The sequence below is a fragment of the Archocentrus centrarchus genome, chromosome 5 (assembly GCF_007364275.1).
Source record: "Archocentrus centrarchus isolate MPI-CPG fArcCen1 chromosome 5, fArcCen1, whole genome shotgun sequence".
Taxonomy (NCBI): domain Eukaryota; kingdom Metazoa; phylum Chordata; class Actinopteri; order Cichliformes; family Cichlidae; genus Archocentrus; species Archocentrus centrarchus.
Window position 1 is genome coordinate 1341355 of NC_044350.1, and position 19239 is coordinate 1360593.

Genomic DNA, 19239 nt, shown 5'->3' on the forward strand with positions numbered 1-19239 from the left:
CAGTGATCTCACCTTTGGTACTGTAGCAGGAAAAAGGGGAAGTTTGTAGCGATGCTTTCAACAATGACAGTCCAGTGGCGGAGGAGGTCATAGTGTTGTGTGCACACTCATCCAAGGAAAGTTGTGTGCTCCAGGTGGATTGATTGGCAACACACCAGACAGACACCTCCAACTCCTGGGCCCTATTCCAGAAAGAAGGAATAGGACACACACACACACACACACACACACACACACACACACACACACCCTTCTCCTTCATGCATATTCTGCTGGAATTTCCCACTCAAACTTTACACACATGCGCACACACTCACACACTCCCACTGTCCTTCACAGTGACTGCACTTTTTATCTCACACACGCAGACAGATCAGCGCAGCTCACATGCTATACTACCTAATTCATTATATTGATTAGATTTATACTTGATTACAATTATATTTGGTTAAAAATTATGCACACTAAACTATTAGTAAAAGTGCATAAGAGTATATTTTGTTACAACAGTCTGTGTTACTGTGAGAAGTCGGCTGTTAAGTCTTCTATTCTACCACTGTTTTTCAGTGTCTTATCTCACTACACAGACAGTTTAATCATTACATTCATTTCACTGTTTTGAGTATATCGAGACCTTCTGTTCATAACATACCATTCTCTTCAGCTTATCTACCATGTTCAGGGTTGCTGGAGCCTATCACAGCTGGGATAGGCTCCAGCATAGGGCACATCCTGTACAGGTTGCCAGCCTGTCGCAGGGCTAACACAGAGAGACAGACAAGTAGCACTCGTGGATTTTGAATTAACCAATTAACCTAACCCCACTAACTAGGAAACCAGAATACCCACACAAACACAGGGAGAACATGCAAACTCCACACAGAGTTTGCCAAGGTGGAATTGAACCTAGGACCATCTTGCTGTGAGGTAGCAGTGCTAACCACCATGCCACCATGCTGCCCCTGTCCATAACATCATTGCATTTATCTTGTTCAGAATCATTACAGAATGACTACTCCAATTTATTTCTATTACATTTGTAATGCTGCATTTCAAGCAAAAATACCATTAGCACAACCACATATGAATATATTTTTTCTGTAGAACTCTGTGTAAATTTAATAGCATATAGAAGATGTTGAACTGGGGGACCTCACGCCTCTTTGGCAGCATGGTCTCGCAAAAGAACATCTGTCCTGTGGGTACCTCCACTTTTACCTTGTCAGCTGAGGTAGCCTCTATAGTTTTTTATAGTATTTTGACAAATGTATTGTTGATGTGTTTTTAAAAACTGAGTCAAACTGAGAATCAAGTTTAATTTTAAGAATTCATTTTTAGTTATTTACACTAATTATATTTATATGTGAATAATTAAAATCCAAATATTTCAGAACAGCACTTTATATTTGATTTGCTTCAGTTGTGGTCAGTAAATGTCAGGAATAAAATCCTGAGGGGAATGATGTTGATGTTTAAAACAGTGAAGACATCAACAGCTTTCTGTCAGGCACAGTTTTGGAAATATGAAGATCCTCTCCTCAGGTTCCTTATAAGCGCTGTGGACCACCTGGCATCTGAAAACGCAGCCTTGGTCATCCATGATGGGAATGAGTTTGAGAAAAGTGAACATGGAGTACAGGCCATTGATGTTCAGGCTGGGGGGAGTATTGAAGACACCAGAGAGAACCTTCTCTCCATCTTTGGTCCATGTCACCAACACCTCCTCAGGACAAAAGTCTTTTATGCGCAGGTGCAATGTACACTCTTCATTCACTTTAGGACACTGAGGTTCGCAGTCGATGAACATCACATCAGGAGGCGTTCCTGTTTGAACATACATGGCAACACATATCATAAAGCTTTATAGATATACTGATATGGAAGGAAATTTTTACCCCATTAATTTCTTTCTAAATGAGGGAAAATATACAAGCTACTTTATATTGGAAATAAACTATAAAAATCACCTAAATGAAAATCAGATTTTCGCTCTAGTGGGATTGCTTCTGCAGGTCCCAATTTTTCCTAATGTTAATTCCAATAAAAATCATCGCCTGAATCAAATCGTACAAGATTTTTGCCCACCTGAGATGAAAAATCTGGCCCCATTGTAATGTATTTCCAATTAAATGTGATCGCATAAGATGCGATGAGTTTACCGCCAAAGCCCTCCTCAACTACCCCCACGCCCCATTTCCAATATTTATGATCTACACAAACTCCATGCATCGGCTCTACACACACACTAATAAAGCGTGGAGATCATTTGAGTGTCTATGCAGTCATTTGGCGGCCATCAGATAGAATGCAGGTTTCATTTTTAAGCATTAAGCATTGGTTTATATTTTCCAACTCAGAAGCTACTTCCATATTTTTACGCTATGGTTTGGGGGTAGTTCCTGGAGAGAACTTATGCAAGCAAGGGAAGAAAATACCAACTCAAAGCACTAAAAATCTAGTTTAATTAAAACTAAGTTAAGACCTGAGTTTCATCCCTCAAATTCTTTTTTCAATTTAACAGGACACAGAGTGATAATTAATAAGAACTGAGAGCTAGAGGTACAAAATAAATAAATAAAATGTTAGCTAGGCAAGGTAACACTAGTTGAAATTGGTTTTAAAAACTAGTTAAAACGCTATATAAAACTAGTTTTAATTAGCGCAGAACCCTCTTTTTGCATTAAACCTGCTGTTGGGTTTTGGTCCAGGCATGCAGGGTCGAGTTATTTTTTTCATCTGGTATTATTGCGTCATATTTGTAGGACCTTTCCAGTGCAAAATTTTAGGAGGAAAGTATTTAAATACATTACACTAAATTAATTTATTTGTAGAACACAATTAACTGCAAGTTTTACCAAAGTTAATGCCAGAAAGGCACCTCTGATTGCAAATCTGATATGGCTGTGATAGTTGGAAACATTATTTATTTGGAATGCCAGAGTTGATATCATCTGAGCAAGCACATTAATTTGCAAAGGACTGCTCAAAGCTGTGAGTGCAGTGCCAAAGTTTTATCCCTGTCCTGTAAACTCTTCAATGAGTTCTCAATGTTTAGAGCTAAGCCCCACAATTTTTTATTAATGAAGCAGAGCTGAAGTGAACTGAGTTTAGGAGGTCATTAGGAAGGCAAGAATCTCAAAACAAGATGCCAACAAGATCTAATACAATTAAAACTCTAGGATGCACAAAAGTCATGCATTTTTTTTCTCAGCGGTGCACGTAACCACAGCTCTGCCTTTACTCTTTAGTAGCAGACCATTTTCAAAGGAATGGTTTTTTTTTGGTTAATATTAACCTAAGAAAGTGGGGAGAGAAAGAAGCTGAAGACGCACAGCAAAGGGCCACAGACTCAAATCCAGGCTGGCTGTGGGAGGAAGCCAGAGTACCTGGAGCAAATCCACGCAGGCACAGGAAGAATATGCAAACTCCATAGTGAAACCGAGCCAACCAGGAGATTTGAATCTGTGAGGTGACAGAGCTAACAACTACACCACTTTGCCACCCCAACTTTCATACAGATTCAGTCAAAATGATTATCTTAAGGCAGATGTAGAAAACATCTGGAGCTGCTACCTTGAGTGTTAATGTGGTAAAAGACATCCTTGTAGCCCGGAGCTTGGAAGCTAGAGTGGTAAACACGGCAGGTGTACACGGCCCTCTCATCCTCTCTGGCCATAATGAGCTCAATCTTACTCCACACACTGTAGAGGCGGCTGTGGTCAGAGAATGGGCCAAAGTGAGTGACGATGTGGACCTGCTCCCCATCGTTCCTGTACCACTCTAGGTTGATGTCCTTGGGGTAGAAATTCTCCACCCGACAGCAGAGAACTAGCAGCCTCTCCACCTTTGGGATTTGAGGAATGCTGGAGATCTTAAGAAAAGATGGTTCCACTGAAGATATGTGAGTGTTGAGAGAGGAACACAGGAGAAGAAAATGAAGTCAGACTTCATGTCAGTCAACAAGTATAACTTCATAATTCAATTATGCGGTCAAACATGCTAATAGTAGATAAACCTAAGGTTGTGCCACACTGTAAATTGGTGTTTGTGGTTAAATAGCAACTGAAGGCATTTTTTTCAGGATTGACAATCCATGCAAATTCAACCCAAAATGAAACTGTTTGATAAATAAATATATTTCCTCCATAGTGTAATGGTTCACTTTTTGCTTGGCAAGCATGGGGTTGATGGGGTTGCATCAGTAAGGTCATCAGTAAGGTCATCAGTAAGGTCATCCAACAAACATGCAGAGCTACTGTACCTGCTGTGGTGACCCCTTGTGACAAGGGAGCAGCAAAAAGTAGCTTCTTCTTTATCTGGAGACACCACTTCAAAGAGGATCACGTTTATTTTCCCAAATATGTCAGCAACTTCCATAGGATTTTCTTTTTTATATGACAGTACAGATATCTAGAACTATTTAGAGACCACATGATTGTCACAGTTCCTGGGTCTTCCCATGACTGTGCTATTATTCTCTTTCTCTTCCCTCCAGCCGCCTATATAGTCTGAAGGGGAGGCTGTGGAAACTTACATCAAATAAAATAAAATCAGTTCAATTCAATTCAATTCAATTCAATTCAATTCAATTCAATTCAATTCAATTCAATTCAATTCAATTCAGTTCAATTCAATTCAATTCAATTCAATTCAATTCAATTCAATTCAATTCAGTTCAATTCAATTCAATTCAATTCAATTCAGTTCAGTTCAATTCAATTCAATTCAATTCAATTCAATTCAATTCAATTCAATTCAATTCAATTCAGTTCAATTTAATTTAATTTAATTTAATTTAAATAATGTCAAATCACAACAAATAGTCACCTCAAGGCGGCTGCCTGTATCAAACACCGTCAGTGCTTTAAACTCAGCATAAATGGGTTCATCACCACACCAGCCGTTGCCTTCATCTTTCATGTTTACTTTGACCAAGTGCTGTGGATGGATGGTCTTATTTATGTCCCACCAAGAAACCTTACAATGCCCTGCCACAGCAGGGCTCTGCCATCGTCACTGGAGAGTACTGTAATTTGGCCCTACAATGGCAGTCTTTAGTTACCAGGTGTTCTTCGCAGATCACATTTGTTATCCAAGAAGCACAGCTGCTCCTCTCTGTCTTCCAAAGCATATCTTCACATAGTCCCTCCTTGCCACATCTCATCTTTGTTCCCACTCAGATCCTTCTGTTATGGTCACCATCACTGTTTCCATGGTCAACCCATTGGCCGTAACAACAACTCTCACCACAGCTCAGGTGTTTGGCTCAGGACATAAAGCTGGAGGACACTAAGACCTCGGCACCTGCTGCTGCTCACGATGCTTTTTCAGGAGATAAAAAGGACTCTGTGGCCACTGCTCCTCAATCCCAACTTCCATCAGCTCCCCCTCCAGCACAAATCACCACTGCAGCCACCGTCACTCCAGTTAAGGAGAAGGAGCTTGTGAAGACATCTCTGTATCAGAGCTTTTGTGGATGAGTTAAAGCATTACTGCAGTGGCTTCCAGTTACTTGGCATTGATATCAAGATTGCCGGCAGGATGGTCGCTGAGATGGCTCAAAGGAATAAAGTCAGATGATGAGACACAGCACTTCTCTAGATATGTCCAAGAGGTTCGGGGTACAGGTGAGCAACCCCAAATGAAGAACATTGTCGAGGATAAGCTCACACTGGAGCAACAACTTGCTGCGCTTTCAGCTGATGATGAAACTCAAAGCCATCAAGTCAGATGATGCGATGATTGCGGCGGAGGGCCTGACGGTCACGAGTGTGTCAGAGTTGCGTGCAGCATATCACATTCATGGGATGAGGTCTTCTGGGTCCCAGCGCTGATCAGCTCCAACAGCTGCAGCAATGGCAGGACCTGCACCTGAAAGAGAACATTCCTCCGTCGCTGCTGCTGCTCTCCAGAGCCGTGTACCTGAAAGAACCCAAACCCCACGTCATCCCGCCTGTTGTTGAGAGATCTCATGGCTTAACTCAGAAAGATGAACCAGATCCTGGAGGTGGAGCTCCAAGTGTACCATCATCAGTAAGATCACAGGTAATCCACTGGGCCCACACAGCAAAATTCACTTGTCACCAGGGCAGTAATCAAACCGTAGCCTTTCTTCAAAGACTTTTTTTGTTTTTCCAAAGCAGTTCACTGTGATGCCTTTCAAAGCTTCCAGATGCCCTTGAGACAGCCCAACTCCTTATTGAACATGTTTTCCACGGAGTTCTCCAGGACATAGTCTGGGATTGTGGACCCAACAGCTTGATTATTAGCAATTTGGGTTAGAAAAGGGTTTGGGTGCAACAGTTGTCACATCGTTTAAAGATTTGTTTTCTTGGTTGCCAGGTTGATCCCTCCTGGCTTTGCCTGGACAAAATACATGCTTCTGCCAGGAAGTATACTTCCTATTGAAAGTGTAGCAGAAGGGATATCTGTTCTGGTATTGTATTAATTAACTGGCCAATGGGGTTATGAGGTCACAGTATAAAAGTATCTAATTGCACTGTTGCTGATCTCTACACTTTGTGTTATCACACAAAGTTGCTGCTGGATTCTTTGTCAGCAGCCTTCCTGTCATACATCTCTGGTATAGTATTTATTCTTTTGCACCATATATTTGATTATTCTGCTCCATAGTAAGCAGGTGTTTCAATTATAGGTTGTAGTTTGGGAGACCCCTTACCAGCCATTCCTTCCTTCAAATCAGGCAATTGCCATGTGACTGGTATGTAACCTTGGCTTGTCATGTTCTGGGTTTTATTCCAGTCACTATTATTTTAATGTTAACATCACTTTTATTGTCTATTATAGGGAGTCTGGGCCTGGGTAGGTGGCTGATCGCTTTATTGTAGTGCTACCACTGCTACTCCGGACTACATTGCATTTACTACCATTTGGCATAATCAGTCAGGTTTTGTACTCCTCTTTTTAACAGTGTATGGGTCGTGTGCCTGTGTGATAGACTACCTCACACTATCAATAGATTGATTTGTTTAAATTTAAATATTAATTTGGTTTATTTTGTTCAGTGTATTTGATCTGAGTGAGTTTGAAATTTATTTCTTTTTCTTTTTCTTTTTTGTGTTACGACACTGGAAGGAGGCCCTGTTTTCTAGCTGCAGATCGCCAGTGTGTCCTGCAGCAGGGCCAACCACAGGGTGTGGTTGATGGGTATTATGTTTTGAATATAGTTATAAGTTTGTGTTTTATTTTATTCAGGAGCTGAAGGCCTAAAATGGAGGTGACTGGGTGCCTTCAATGGTGGGACCTACTTCTGTGTGTGGTGGCTGTTCATGTATATTTTTGGTTTGAGTTGGACTCTGTTTGTGTGTGTGTGTGTGTGTGTGTGTGTGTGTGTGTGTGTGTGTGTGTGTGTGTGTGTGTGTGTGTGTGTGTGTGTGTGTGTGTCAGATTTTTTACACTCTTACCATCATCTACCTCTCACTCCATGCTGCCACAGAAGCACATTAATTACAAATCCATGCTCAGTCTCACAAAAAAAGACAATCTGTGTCTGTGAACACACAAAAGGAGCTTATTTTGTTGTTGTTGTGACTTCTGTTTCGTTATGAGACCGGGCTATGGATTCTCCCATAGATTTGGATTCTTAGAGAGCCCTGTTTTTCTTATGTCTGATAATATGCTCCCAAAGCCAAAACTACTCACCTTTGACCTTGACTGTGGTCTCCCTGCTGAAGCTCCTGTCCCTGCACCACACTACACACTGGAATTTGGTGAGGTCTTCGGTAATGGTCAGAAATACAGGCAGGACAGATGTGTGATTGTTGCCATCTGACTGCAGACAAGCCTGTTCGCTAAGATCCTCACTGAGCAGCAGAGAAACAGACTCTGACTGAATCACTGAGTCTGGACTGGTTCTTAGTTTAAACCATTTCACTTTGAGCTCCCACTGTTTGGCTCCTTGTACAGTGCATTTGAGTTCAGTGGGTAGCTGAGCATATATGATGCTGGGCTGCCTGATTTCTGAAACACTAAATGGAGCTGTGGAGAGAAATGGCAAGAGGTTACAACAGTGACAATAAAACACTTTCTTTTCATTCTGATGAAGTCACACTTGAATTTTACATTATACAAGTAACACATTAGAGGAGACTGGGTTTCAGGCCCTAGAATTGATCGTGCTGTAATGACCTCTGATATTTGAGGATCAGCTCAAGCTGCCAGTTTTCACCAGAGTATCTTTGCATTGACGTGTATGTTTCTCTGTGTGCAGTTTTTTGTCTCGTCTTGCTCTGAGGATTTTCCACTCACTACCTCCACTTGTCTCTCTTCTGGTCCTCCCATTGCTTCAGTCTCTAATTCAAATATTCAGCTCTCTTTTTCACCGTGGATTCTCCTCCTCTGGACAAGCTGTCCTAACCCTACTCTCTTCTGCTATAAATCTATATGTTATGATATACTTATAAATGCTATGGTTATTTTGTTTAAGTTCTGAACTTGTTTGTTTTAAGTTCATAATGATTCTATAAATGCTACACTGACAGCAGTAATAACAATATTCTTACAGCCTCCAGATGTAGTACCACTGCGGTTCCTGAGGGAAAGAAACAGCTCCTGGTTTGTTTGTTTTTTGTTGTTTTTCTTCCAGAAATCAAAATTAATCTATTCAGAGCAGTCTGAAGACTTATCCCTTAAAGAGATTACTTTACACACAGCTATGAAAAAACTGAAACCTCTGACATGTTTAATGTGAACATTTGGTATTGTAACATTTTAATACAACCAACTAAGGAAAAGGATCATAGGTCTCCTTCAACTAAAAAAGGAAAAGTGCTGATGTGAATACATACCTTTGTAAAAATATCTGTAAATTGCCAAAGTTCCTCCAATAACACAGGTGACCAACAGCAAACTGATTACACTTGTAACAGCTATCAGAGTGGCTGTGCTATAAAGCTGCTCTGATGGAGCTGAAGGAAAAGGATATGAAAGAGCCATAAAACATATAGTAAATAATTTCATGAATTCAAGAGATCCAAAGTAAAAAAGAAAAGAAAAGAAAAGAAATGAGTAAAATAATGTAAATCTCACCTTGAACAGCCAGTCTTACAGATCTGTTGTACAGACCACTGTAGGTCTGGTGCTCCACTTGACAGATGACACATATTTCTCCACCCTTTACTACTGAGGAGTGCAGTGTGATGCTGCTCCGAATGCTGTAGGTGCCGTCCGGATTGTGTACAGCCAGCTCATTGCAGACATGGGAGAGTTGGCCTACACCTGCATGGATGGTCTGAGTGCCATTTTGGATGATCCATGTCACAGCCAGTTTCTCTGGGTAGAAGCCTGTTATGTCACACTGTATGGTTTTCTCCTGTCCTTCTCTCACCATTGCCTTTTCTGGGAGCAACACTGAAGGCCGGGCTAGAGGGGAATGGTTCAGAAGCAGGTATTACATTGTTACCATTTTAAACTGATTTAAAATAGCCACTTAAATGTCACTCATTGGTGTGTGCAGTATGGTCTTGAAGCCTCAGCTTGACAATATGACAAATGAGGGGTGGATTTGACTTGTCAATCATAAATGTGCCATACTCTGAAGCATAACGTACTCAACAAGTTTTTAAATTAATGATTGAGACCATAAAGTCCTTAGAAACACTTTTATTATTAATCAAGTGAGCAGTAGGGTATTTTCCTTATTTCGTGATAGAAAGAATATATGGCCCCTTTCAATTCTGAACTTTTATTGATATAATAAAAATTATCTAGTCCTTACCAGGTCTAAGTCAAAATGCAGAAGTATATGAAAAACTAAGTACACCCAATGATTCAGCAGGTTGCAGAACCACATTATAGTAATTTGAAATAATAATTTTCTGTGACTCTATTGAATATCATTCAGTTCAATTCAGACTTTTAAATACCCTAGGAACCACAGGTAAGCCAGCAGTCTGAGAGCAAAGTGTTCATTGGGGTGATATGATACTATGAGGTCTTTAAGATGCAGCCTGATTATCCAAGACCTTGCCGTCGTGGTCAGTGGAAGCTGACTGTGTGGAGCATGGAAGGAGTGAGGACCTTAAAATTAGTGAGAAACTTAAACTCAAATCGAGCTGTTTAGTATAGCTGCTGTTGACATCCATCCAAATTGTTAAAATTGAAAGAGGGTGCACTTTCTTTTAACAATGGCAATATATTCAGTTCTGTTTCAACCAAGTGCCAGCTTCAAAAGTTAGTTGGCTATTAGATTGTTAATTGGCATAAAATAGCCCCCGTGTGTCTGTGCATTGTATCCATATGGTTTTTAGATTGTTTTGTCAAGGTTTGTTAGCATTAGCTGATAACTTAGCAATACACACTCCCATCCAAATGCGGTTACTTTTGCCTTCAAAAAATAAATAATCTGCTAACATGGCTATGGCCAAAATGCAAACACTGAAGCTTCAAAATGCAGAGTCCAAAGCTAATGAGTGAGATCAGTATCCATCTTTCACCTAATTCAACAGTGAACTTGGATACCACAGTACACTGTTATTACTGTTTCTGTCCGAATACATTACTGTAAACTTTACCAGAATACTACATTTCTATAGTTCAATGACAGCCTTTTCCAGAAAGCCACCTTATTTAAATCGTTTGGTATTCTAATTCAGCCTTTGAGAAGAAATATTATCCTTTTTGTACAATGTGAAAGACATTTATGTTTTGAAGAAGCATTTTGACCACAACAGTACAGCTTGTGCGTTTGTTGAAGCTTGTTGGTTTGAAATTGCCTACTACTTCAGAAAAAAAGTAACTCAGCTGAAACGTGCTCCCTTTCTGTAGTATTAAGCTAGATAAGGAGCATTTCTTTATTGACCCATATATCTTCCAGGCATACCCAGCACTTTCAGAGCAGTGGACTCCGTGTAGATCAACGGGTTGATAACCCTGCAGGTGTACAGCCCTTCATCTTGTACAGTGACATTATGAAGCTGCAGGGATGCATCACTCTGACGTAGGCGCGTCTCATTCATCACAGAACCTTCTTTGTACACATGAGCTCTCCCGTCTTCCAACATGTACACCATGCTCTTCTTTGCATGTTTATCCACCATGTTCCACTCAATGCTGAGAGCACTCCACTCCACCAGCTTAGACGGTGTGTCAAACACGCAGCTGAGAGTAACCTCGGTGCCCACCAAGACACTGAGCTCTCTTGCGATGTCAGCCAAGGAACCTGGAAGTCATCATGTCAGGCAGGAGAATGAAGATAAGTTTGCAAAAAAAAGGATAGTCAGCGCTATTATCACTGATTTACAACCTGGATACTGGAACAATGGAAAAACACTCACCTCTACAGTGCAAAGCAAGAACCAGGATTTTGATCATCGTGTTTGTAATACCTTGCTGATCCATTGGGTCTCAGATGTCTCTGTCACTGTGAAAGCAACGTGTGACACATTTGTTTTGCTCAAGTGTGCTCCCACAGTTCAAACACAGTTGACTGAAGATCACATGGTTGTGGCAGGTAAACATTCACCTTAAGTTCCTGCTTATCTGTCTTAGTTGTTCTAGTGCCCCTCCTCTTGGACTTTGACCTGCGTCTACAACCTTCTGCAGGTCTGAAATTTTTTTAGCTAAGGCACACCATGTACTGTAGATTAATGGCCTAAGGGCTGAAACTGGTCTGAAAAGTTCTAAAAGGAAAACAAAAACAACACCCAAAAAATAATAAGAGGCAGCAGTACACTATGCTGTGGTGCATATCAACTGGCATGATGTAGACTAAGATACTGCTCAAAACACTTCTTAATGTATAGCATCAAGTCAATTAAACTTCTGGGATATTGATCTGGTCAGTTAAGTAGCAGAGGGGGGTCGTTAATCAGTTTCAGCTGCTTTGGTGTTAATGACATTAAAAACAGGTGCACTAGAGGGGCAACAATGAGACAACCCCCAAACTGGAATGCTTTTACAGGTGGAGGCCACTCACATTTTTCCTTCCTCATCATTTCCACACAAGAACATGGACAAACTCTGGACCTCGTCTTATCTTTTGGATTAACTGTTTCTAATGTGAGGATTTGTGATGCAGTGTTTTCAGATCACATGCCTGTGTTGTTTGACATTTCCCTGCCTGGAAATACTCTCAAACCTCGTACTCCTGCTTGGCTTGTTCGCATGATCAACCCTACTACTGCTGATAGTTTTTCAGCTGTCTTTAATCAGAACTGTGTTATTCCTGAAGCTGTGTGCCATGATACAGACACACTCAGTTCTTGGTTTCTTTCCACTTGTCAGTCTGTACTAGATGCCGTGGCTCCATTAAAGCCTAGGCAGCCAAAGCCTAAGTCTGAGCCTTGGTTGGATGAAACAACTCGTGCTATTAGGCGTGAGTGTAGAAAAGCTGAACGAAAGTGAAAGAAAGATAAGCTCCAGGTTTCATTTCAAATCATGAAGGACTGCTGGTATCGCTATCAGGCAGCCGTGAGAGACGCTAGAAGGAAATATTTGTCAAACATCATTAGATCAAAGTGCAATAAGCCTCATATATTGTTTAAAACTGTAGACGCTGTTCTTGATGTCCCACAGAGTGTCTGCATTGAACCTTCATCTGAGAAATGTGAAAACTTTCTAAACTTCTTTGGGAACAACGTGGCTAATGTGAGAGCTCAGATATCGTCCTGTGCCATCGACCCATCATTCACTGTTCCCTGCTCTGCTGTTTTCTATCAGTTTGAGCCTGTGACTTTACCTTTTTGGTATGAGGTTGTTGGTCATATGAAGCCCTCTGGGTCCCTTACAGATGTAGTCCCTCCACGACTGTTTAAAGAGGTGGTTACCACTTTGGGGCCATCTGTTCTTGCTGTTATTAACAGCAGTTTGTCCTCAGGTGTTGTTCCAAAAGACTGGAAGCATGCAACAGTGCAACCTCTGATTAAAAAGGCTGGCTTGGATCCTACTGTGCTTTCAAACTTTAGATCAATTTCCAAGCTGCCTTTTCTCTCAAAAATTTTGGAAAAAAATGTTTATATACAGTTAAAAGAGTTTTTAGAGTCAAATGACATTTTTGAGGTTTTACAGTCTGGTTTTAAGCCCTTCCATAGCACAGAATCTGTACTATTAAAGGTTTTTAATGACATTCTTTTAGCTACAGACTCTGGGGATTATGTTATCCTAGTTTTACTGGATTTAACTGCGGCCTTTGATACAGTGGATCACAGTATTTTACTCTCGTTTAGAGTACTGTGCAGGCATTCATGGCACTGCCCTGAGTTGGCTGAGGTCCTACCTGGCTGAGAGAACATTCTGTGTCAGTCTTGATAGTTTTAAGTCTTCATGCTCTCCTCTGCTGTGTGGGATACCCCAGGGTTCCATCCTTGGACCACTGCTATTCTCATTGTATCTTCTTCCCTTGGGTTCCATTTTTAGAAAGCACAAATGTGCTTTCCATTTTTATGCTGATGACATGTGTATGTCCCCTTAAAACAAGAAGACTCTTACTCTGTAAAATCTCTGATTAAGTGCCTTGATGAAGTTAAAACCTGGATGCCACTAAACTTTCTTCATTTTAACGACAAGAAGACAGAGGTTTTGGTTGTTAGTCCTGGTACTACTGGTGGGTCCTCTCCTGTAGATCTGGGGCCTCTAACACAATACGCAAAACCTACTGTTTCTAACCTGGGTGTCAGAATGGACAGTGTTTTTAACCTAGATAAAGTAAAGTAAAAGTAAAATTTTATTTATATAGCACTTTTCTAGATAAAATCACAAAGTGCTTTACAGCATTTAAAAGAAAACAATAATACACAATAAAACACACACAAACCACTAGTTAAAAGCAAGCCTGTACAAATGAGTCTTGAGCTGTTCTTTAAATGATTCAATAGAGTCCACAGATCTCAGGTGTGATGGTAGTGCATTCCACAATTTAGGAGCTGCGACCTCGAAAGCACAGTCTCCCTTAGTTTTTAGCCTAGAGCGAGGAACCACCAACAGATTTTGGTCAGAAGACCTCAGCAGTCTGTGCGTTATGTATGGGTGTAAGAGCTCACTAATGTATTCAGGCATTTGACCATGCAGAGCTCTGAAAGTCATCACCAAGATCTTAAACTGGGATCTGAACTTTATGGGAAGCCAGTGCAGAGATGACAAGATAGGTGTCACATGAGACCACTTAGAGGATCCTTTAAGTAGCCTGGCAGCAGCATTTTGGACCAACTGGAGGCGATTCAAAGACGATTTGCTGAGACCAATGTATAAAGAATTACAGTAGTCCAACCGAGAGGAGACAAAAGCATGAACAATAATTTCCAATTCCGGCTTGGACACCATTCGACTGAGGCGGGCAATATTTCGCAAATGAAAAAAGCAGGATCGCACAAGGCTATTAACATGTTTCTCAAAGCTAAGAGCTTGGTCAAATGTAACTCCTAGGTTTCGAACATTTGACTGAACCATTGATGATAAAAAACCAAGATTGTTTATCACAGTGGGAACAAAGCTATCGGGTGCACAGACAAGAACTTCAGTTTTCCCGGTATTAAGTGAAAGGTAGTTAGCAGCCATCCAGTTCCTTACAGCCTCAACACAGTTCTGAAGAATAGATAGTTTTTTAACATTCTGTGGAGAAAATGATAAGCAGATCAGTGCAGTGGTGAAGTCTAGCTTTTTTAAACTCAGACAATTAGCTAAGGTCAAACAGATCCTCTCAAAACAGGACTTTGAAATCGTAATCCATGCACTCATTACATCACAACTGGATTGCTGTAACTCTCTCTATTATGGGGTTTCCCAGACATCCCTGTCCCGTCTTCAGCTGGTGCAAAATGCAGCTGCTCGTCTTTTAACTGGTACACGGAAGAGAGATCATATTTCTCCTGTTTTGGCCTCCACCTAGGCTGTGGAATTCACTTCCACTCCATATTAGACAGGCTTCTTCACTGTCCATTTTTAAGTCACTTCTTAAAACCCACCTTTTTTCATTGGCAACTGCTTGAGAGTTGACTTTTATTGATTTTTACTCATTTGTTTTATTTATCAATTTTAATTCTGTTTGTTTTTATTGTGTTTTAATGTTAAGCACTTTGGTCAGCACTTGCTGTTTTTAAAGTGCTATATAAATAAAGTTGGCTTGGCTTCTCTGACAGGTTTTTCACTAGTTTTGCATTTGGCTAGGGTCAGTGTCACTACTGGTAGCATGAGGTCATACCTGGATCTTACAGAGGTTGCACAGGTAGACCAGCTCCTCCTAGATGGCACACCATTCTACAATTCAGTTATCTAATGGTTACTTTATCTATGTCAGTAGAAGATGTAGATGGACATAGCCAATGTGACATTACCCACTGGGTTGTGAAGACCTGTAGTTCGAGTCTCAAGAGTTTTGTAGTCTCCGTCTTGGTGTTTTGAAATGATTTGACAAGCTACAGGCAGATCGGACTGAGAACCCAAGGGACATTACACACATACAATAAAGACATGTTAATAGCTGGATAGTCCTGCCCTAAAGAATACCCTTCATTGCCATGCATCACTTTATTCTCTGTATTTTAGATATCTCACTTCCACTGTCATTCAGAATGCACCTAAACTATTGGAGGAAAATCAAACAGGTACAGGGAGAGCCTTCAAACTCTACACCAAAAAGGCCCCAACCATGAAGTTTGAACCCAGAACAACCCTGTATCTATGGTATTAGCAGTAAGGTCCTGCTGGCTAGTCATAACAATTTGGTACTTAAGAAAATCGTTCAGGTCAGTGAATCACTCATTTTTTCCTCCATCCAACATGTTCACTTAAACTGACTACAAGAAATCTTCTGTTTGATTTAGTGGGGAAATGTGAAGATTGCATTAACTATCAAAGCAGATATTTCAAAACGAATGCAGTAGTTTTTTTTCTCGATGGCAGCTGAAAATCAGAGGGTACAGCTGGTAATCTACCAACTGTAAGGTAGATAACTGACCTCCTACAATCCACGTCAGTGTCCTTGGCTAAGATACTAAGCTGACCCACCCGTGTGCTTGATGAAGTGCTGTATGAATGTGGCTTCTAGTAGTAAAATTTACCAGTTCCATTTACCATGTGCTGGTTAACAAAAACAATGGAAAGTCGTACTGTAACAACTTCTGTTTGTGTCAAAAGTAACTGATTGCAAGTTTCTATCAAATAATATTAATAACAGCAACAAAACTAGTTGTCACCAATTGATGTTTTGGGGTAACACACCTTTAATGAGCTTCCACAATAGAATATGTCAAATTAAGTAAAAAAACAACACGTTTCTTAGGTTCCCATGAGATTATATTTAGGGAATCCAGGATGCTGTAAAAAGGAGATGAGAAACATTTTAATGCTTCTTAGCTAAAATGTAATCTGTAAAATCTTTTGTATTATTCTTCAAAAATTTTCACAGAAAGCCTTTAGATAAATGTTTTGGCAAACTAAATCTTCTTAGGCTAGTCAGTTTTTAGCGGGTACCTTTGGATTTATGTTCTTCACTGTGATTACATGTGGTCTTCTCTCTTGTTGAAGTGACTCAGACTTTAAAGACAAAGCAAAAAAAATGAATGGATGGATGTTGATATGTGACAGTTTTATACATATCAGCACAAAAACTGCATGAATTAAGACATTTATTAGCAAACAGTTTGATATTGAATTGCATTTTTATTGCATGGTGTTAATTTACAGACTCAGTCTCTGCACAACACTGTCATAATTTCAGTGATATGAAATCCCAGAAGCTTGCCTCTGTACACAGCATGTATCTTCATCCCACCATGGACCTCTTCCTCCCTCTCAACCGAACCTCATCAAGCTTTTTAATGACAGCTGATGATTTCTTGGACGAAGCAGCGTAGCTCTTCAGCAGCTTCTCGAACAGTTCTTCTGTGTTGGGGTGGGTACTGAGGAAGGCTTTCTCCAGCACATACAAGTCCACCCCCTTATCCTCAGGAAGAGCAGAGATGTAACTCAGACCAAAGTCAATGAGAACCAGGTCAGACTCTCCACCCTCTGGGGTGTGTCTCAGCAACATGTTGGAGGTGGTCAGGTCTCCGTGAATGACATCTTCGTCATGCATTTTGGCGAGGATCTGGCCCACTTTCTCAGCCAGCCTCTGCAAATTTGGCTCCTTACAGGATTCAGACTGCTGAGCAGATGCGATGTGGTCGCGCAGAGTTGAGGAGCCCACAATTTCCTCCAGGAAAATACAGTGGGAGGTATAGTCCACAAAGTAGACTACAGGGGCAGATATGCCTGTTGAGAAGAGAGAGCCTTTACAAACTTTGTGTGACTGCAAGGGTACACAAGAACTGAAACATTAACAATAAGAACATGCTGTTGAAGTCTAGCAGTATCCTTTATTTTCCTTACTGTCCCTCATATTAGAAATGCCAAAGGCTAAACTCTCATATGCTGAGCACCGAGCTAATGGCTGATATGAAATTCCTGAATACAGAGAAAGCGCGTTCTCAGCTCCAAAACTTTAAAGGACATATGGTGTGCCTGGTCTTCAGAAATATAGAAAAGAAAGAACACAATATACACTGTACCGGCAAAAGTATTCACACACAAAAGAACTTGAGTGACATCCCATTATTAAACCACAGGGTTTATTATGATGTCAGCCCACCCTTTGCAGCTATCACAGCTTCAACACTTCTGAAGTTGTCATGGCTTATGTGCCAACAATCCTAATCATAACACACTTCTACAAAAATTCTATCAACTCAGAACTACCACACACGACAATACTGAAACCACTAGAAACAGGAAAAATAATCATAGAAATTGTTTTCCACTAAAATGATCAAATATTAGAAAATACAAGCAAAAAAAATATAAACATTCTGTAACTAAATGAAAAGACCTTATATGAAATATCAGAAGAAAGCTCTAATCACAGAAAAAAAAAAAAAAACTTAAAAATAGTTCTTCATTCAAGCCTTTAGGTCTTTCTGTATGCAGTGAATGAATCCAATATGCTTCCCGTTGTACCAATAATCTTTCTCAATCACCACCTCTTTTAGGAGGCATCATTCCAATATCTCATAATTTACGGGAACTGCATTAAAATGCAGAGCCATCAGGGATCTTTCATCACTATTTCATATACTGCAGAGATCCTGACTTTTAGCTCTCTTTTGGTTGTACCTGCATGTGCTGGCCCACAAGGGCACTTCAACAAACTGACCACAGGAAGTCCTATTTATGATATTCAACTTTCTTCCAGTGGGGGGGGGTGCAGTCCTTTCATCATTACAATGGCCACAACTGAACATGGGAGACTGACATCTGGTAAACTAGATAAGAAAGATAAAGAAGGCTGAGGAGATTAATGACAATCAGCACTAACTAATAAATAAAAGTAATTAAAATTGTAATGGCTGTAAACAACCTTTGAAATCCTAATATTAAAATGTGGTTATTGGTAAATTTTTCATATTTTATTAAATGGACTAAATGTGTAGGCTAATTTTGAAATCATTCACTTAAAGACCGCGTTTATTTTAAATCAGGCCTCAGCTTCTCTTACCGTAATACACAGTGTATACGCATAACGCAAAACAACGTGGGAGCTGGCTTGGTCGAAGTGTTAAACTGGCCCTCTGGGGAGAAAAAGCGTTGCCCACCCTGGTTCATGACATACATGCATTAAGTATAACTCATTATTAGTGCCGGGCTCCTGATATGTCCATACAGTCGGCTCCGAGGTGTCAGCTGTTGAACTTGCCTGCTCTCCGGCACCGCAGTATGGAGCGGACCTCCTGCGCGGTTCTGCGATGTGTCAGCTTTTCGTCTAACGCTGGGTGCCTGTAGCGTTTTGGGAACCTTTCCTTCACTATCGTTGGCTTTCCCAGAAACTCCGCCCGGTATACCCGAGCTTCTGCCCCTTGTTTCAGCAGCTCTGCTTCACTGAGGAACTCTGAGACCGCCATGTTTACTTCCTCCCTCCTCTACGCTCTGTTCTCCTCCGGTTTCCTCTGCACTGTTTTCGCATGCTGCCACCCACCGGCCACATAAAGACCTACAAACACGTTGAGGAGAGAAACGTTTTCGGTTTAGATCAATTCAAACTTCATTTCAGGGTAACAAGTGTTGTCCTTTCATGAAAAAAATAATTAACCGCTCAGTTTACAAAACAAATAAGCTCTCTCTTCAATTATTTTCGAGCCTGTATGAGCAACTCTTCCTATGATGTAATTGTTTAACTCATCCAAGCAATGCATCAAGTGGCAGATGGTCAATAGACTGGTACATAATAGTATTTTTCTACTCTAATTGAGCACT

At 40.6% G+C, this 19239-nt stretch overlaps 1 protein-coding gene and 1 pseudogene across 1 annotated transcript; one reads left to right on the top strand and one right to left on the bottom strand.

The window, feature by feature from the left end:
• The first annotated feature begins 5044 nt into the window (after positions 1-5044).
• Positions 5045-7230, top strand: LOC115779878 (LETM1 domain-containing protein LETM2, mitochondrial pseudogene; annotated as a pseudogene).
• Positions 7231-16594: 9364 nt separating this feature from the next.
• Positions 16595-18931, bottom strand: tp53rk (TP53 regulating kinase). The gene is made up of 2 exons (XM_030729930.1): positions 18683-18931; positions 16595-17205 (listed from the first exon to the last, which is right to left on the bottom strand). The coding sequence occupies exons 1-2, from the start codon at positions 18885-18887 to the stop codon at positions 16718-16720; spliced, it is 693 nt and encodes a 230-aa protein (XP_030585790.1). The 5' UTR covers positions 18888-18931; the 3' UTR covers positions 16595-16717.
• Positions 18932-19239: the final 308 nt, after the last annotated feature.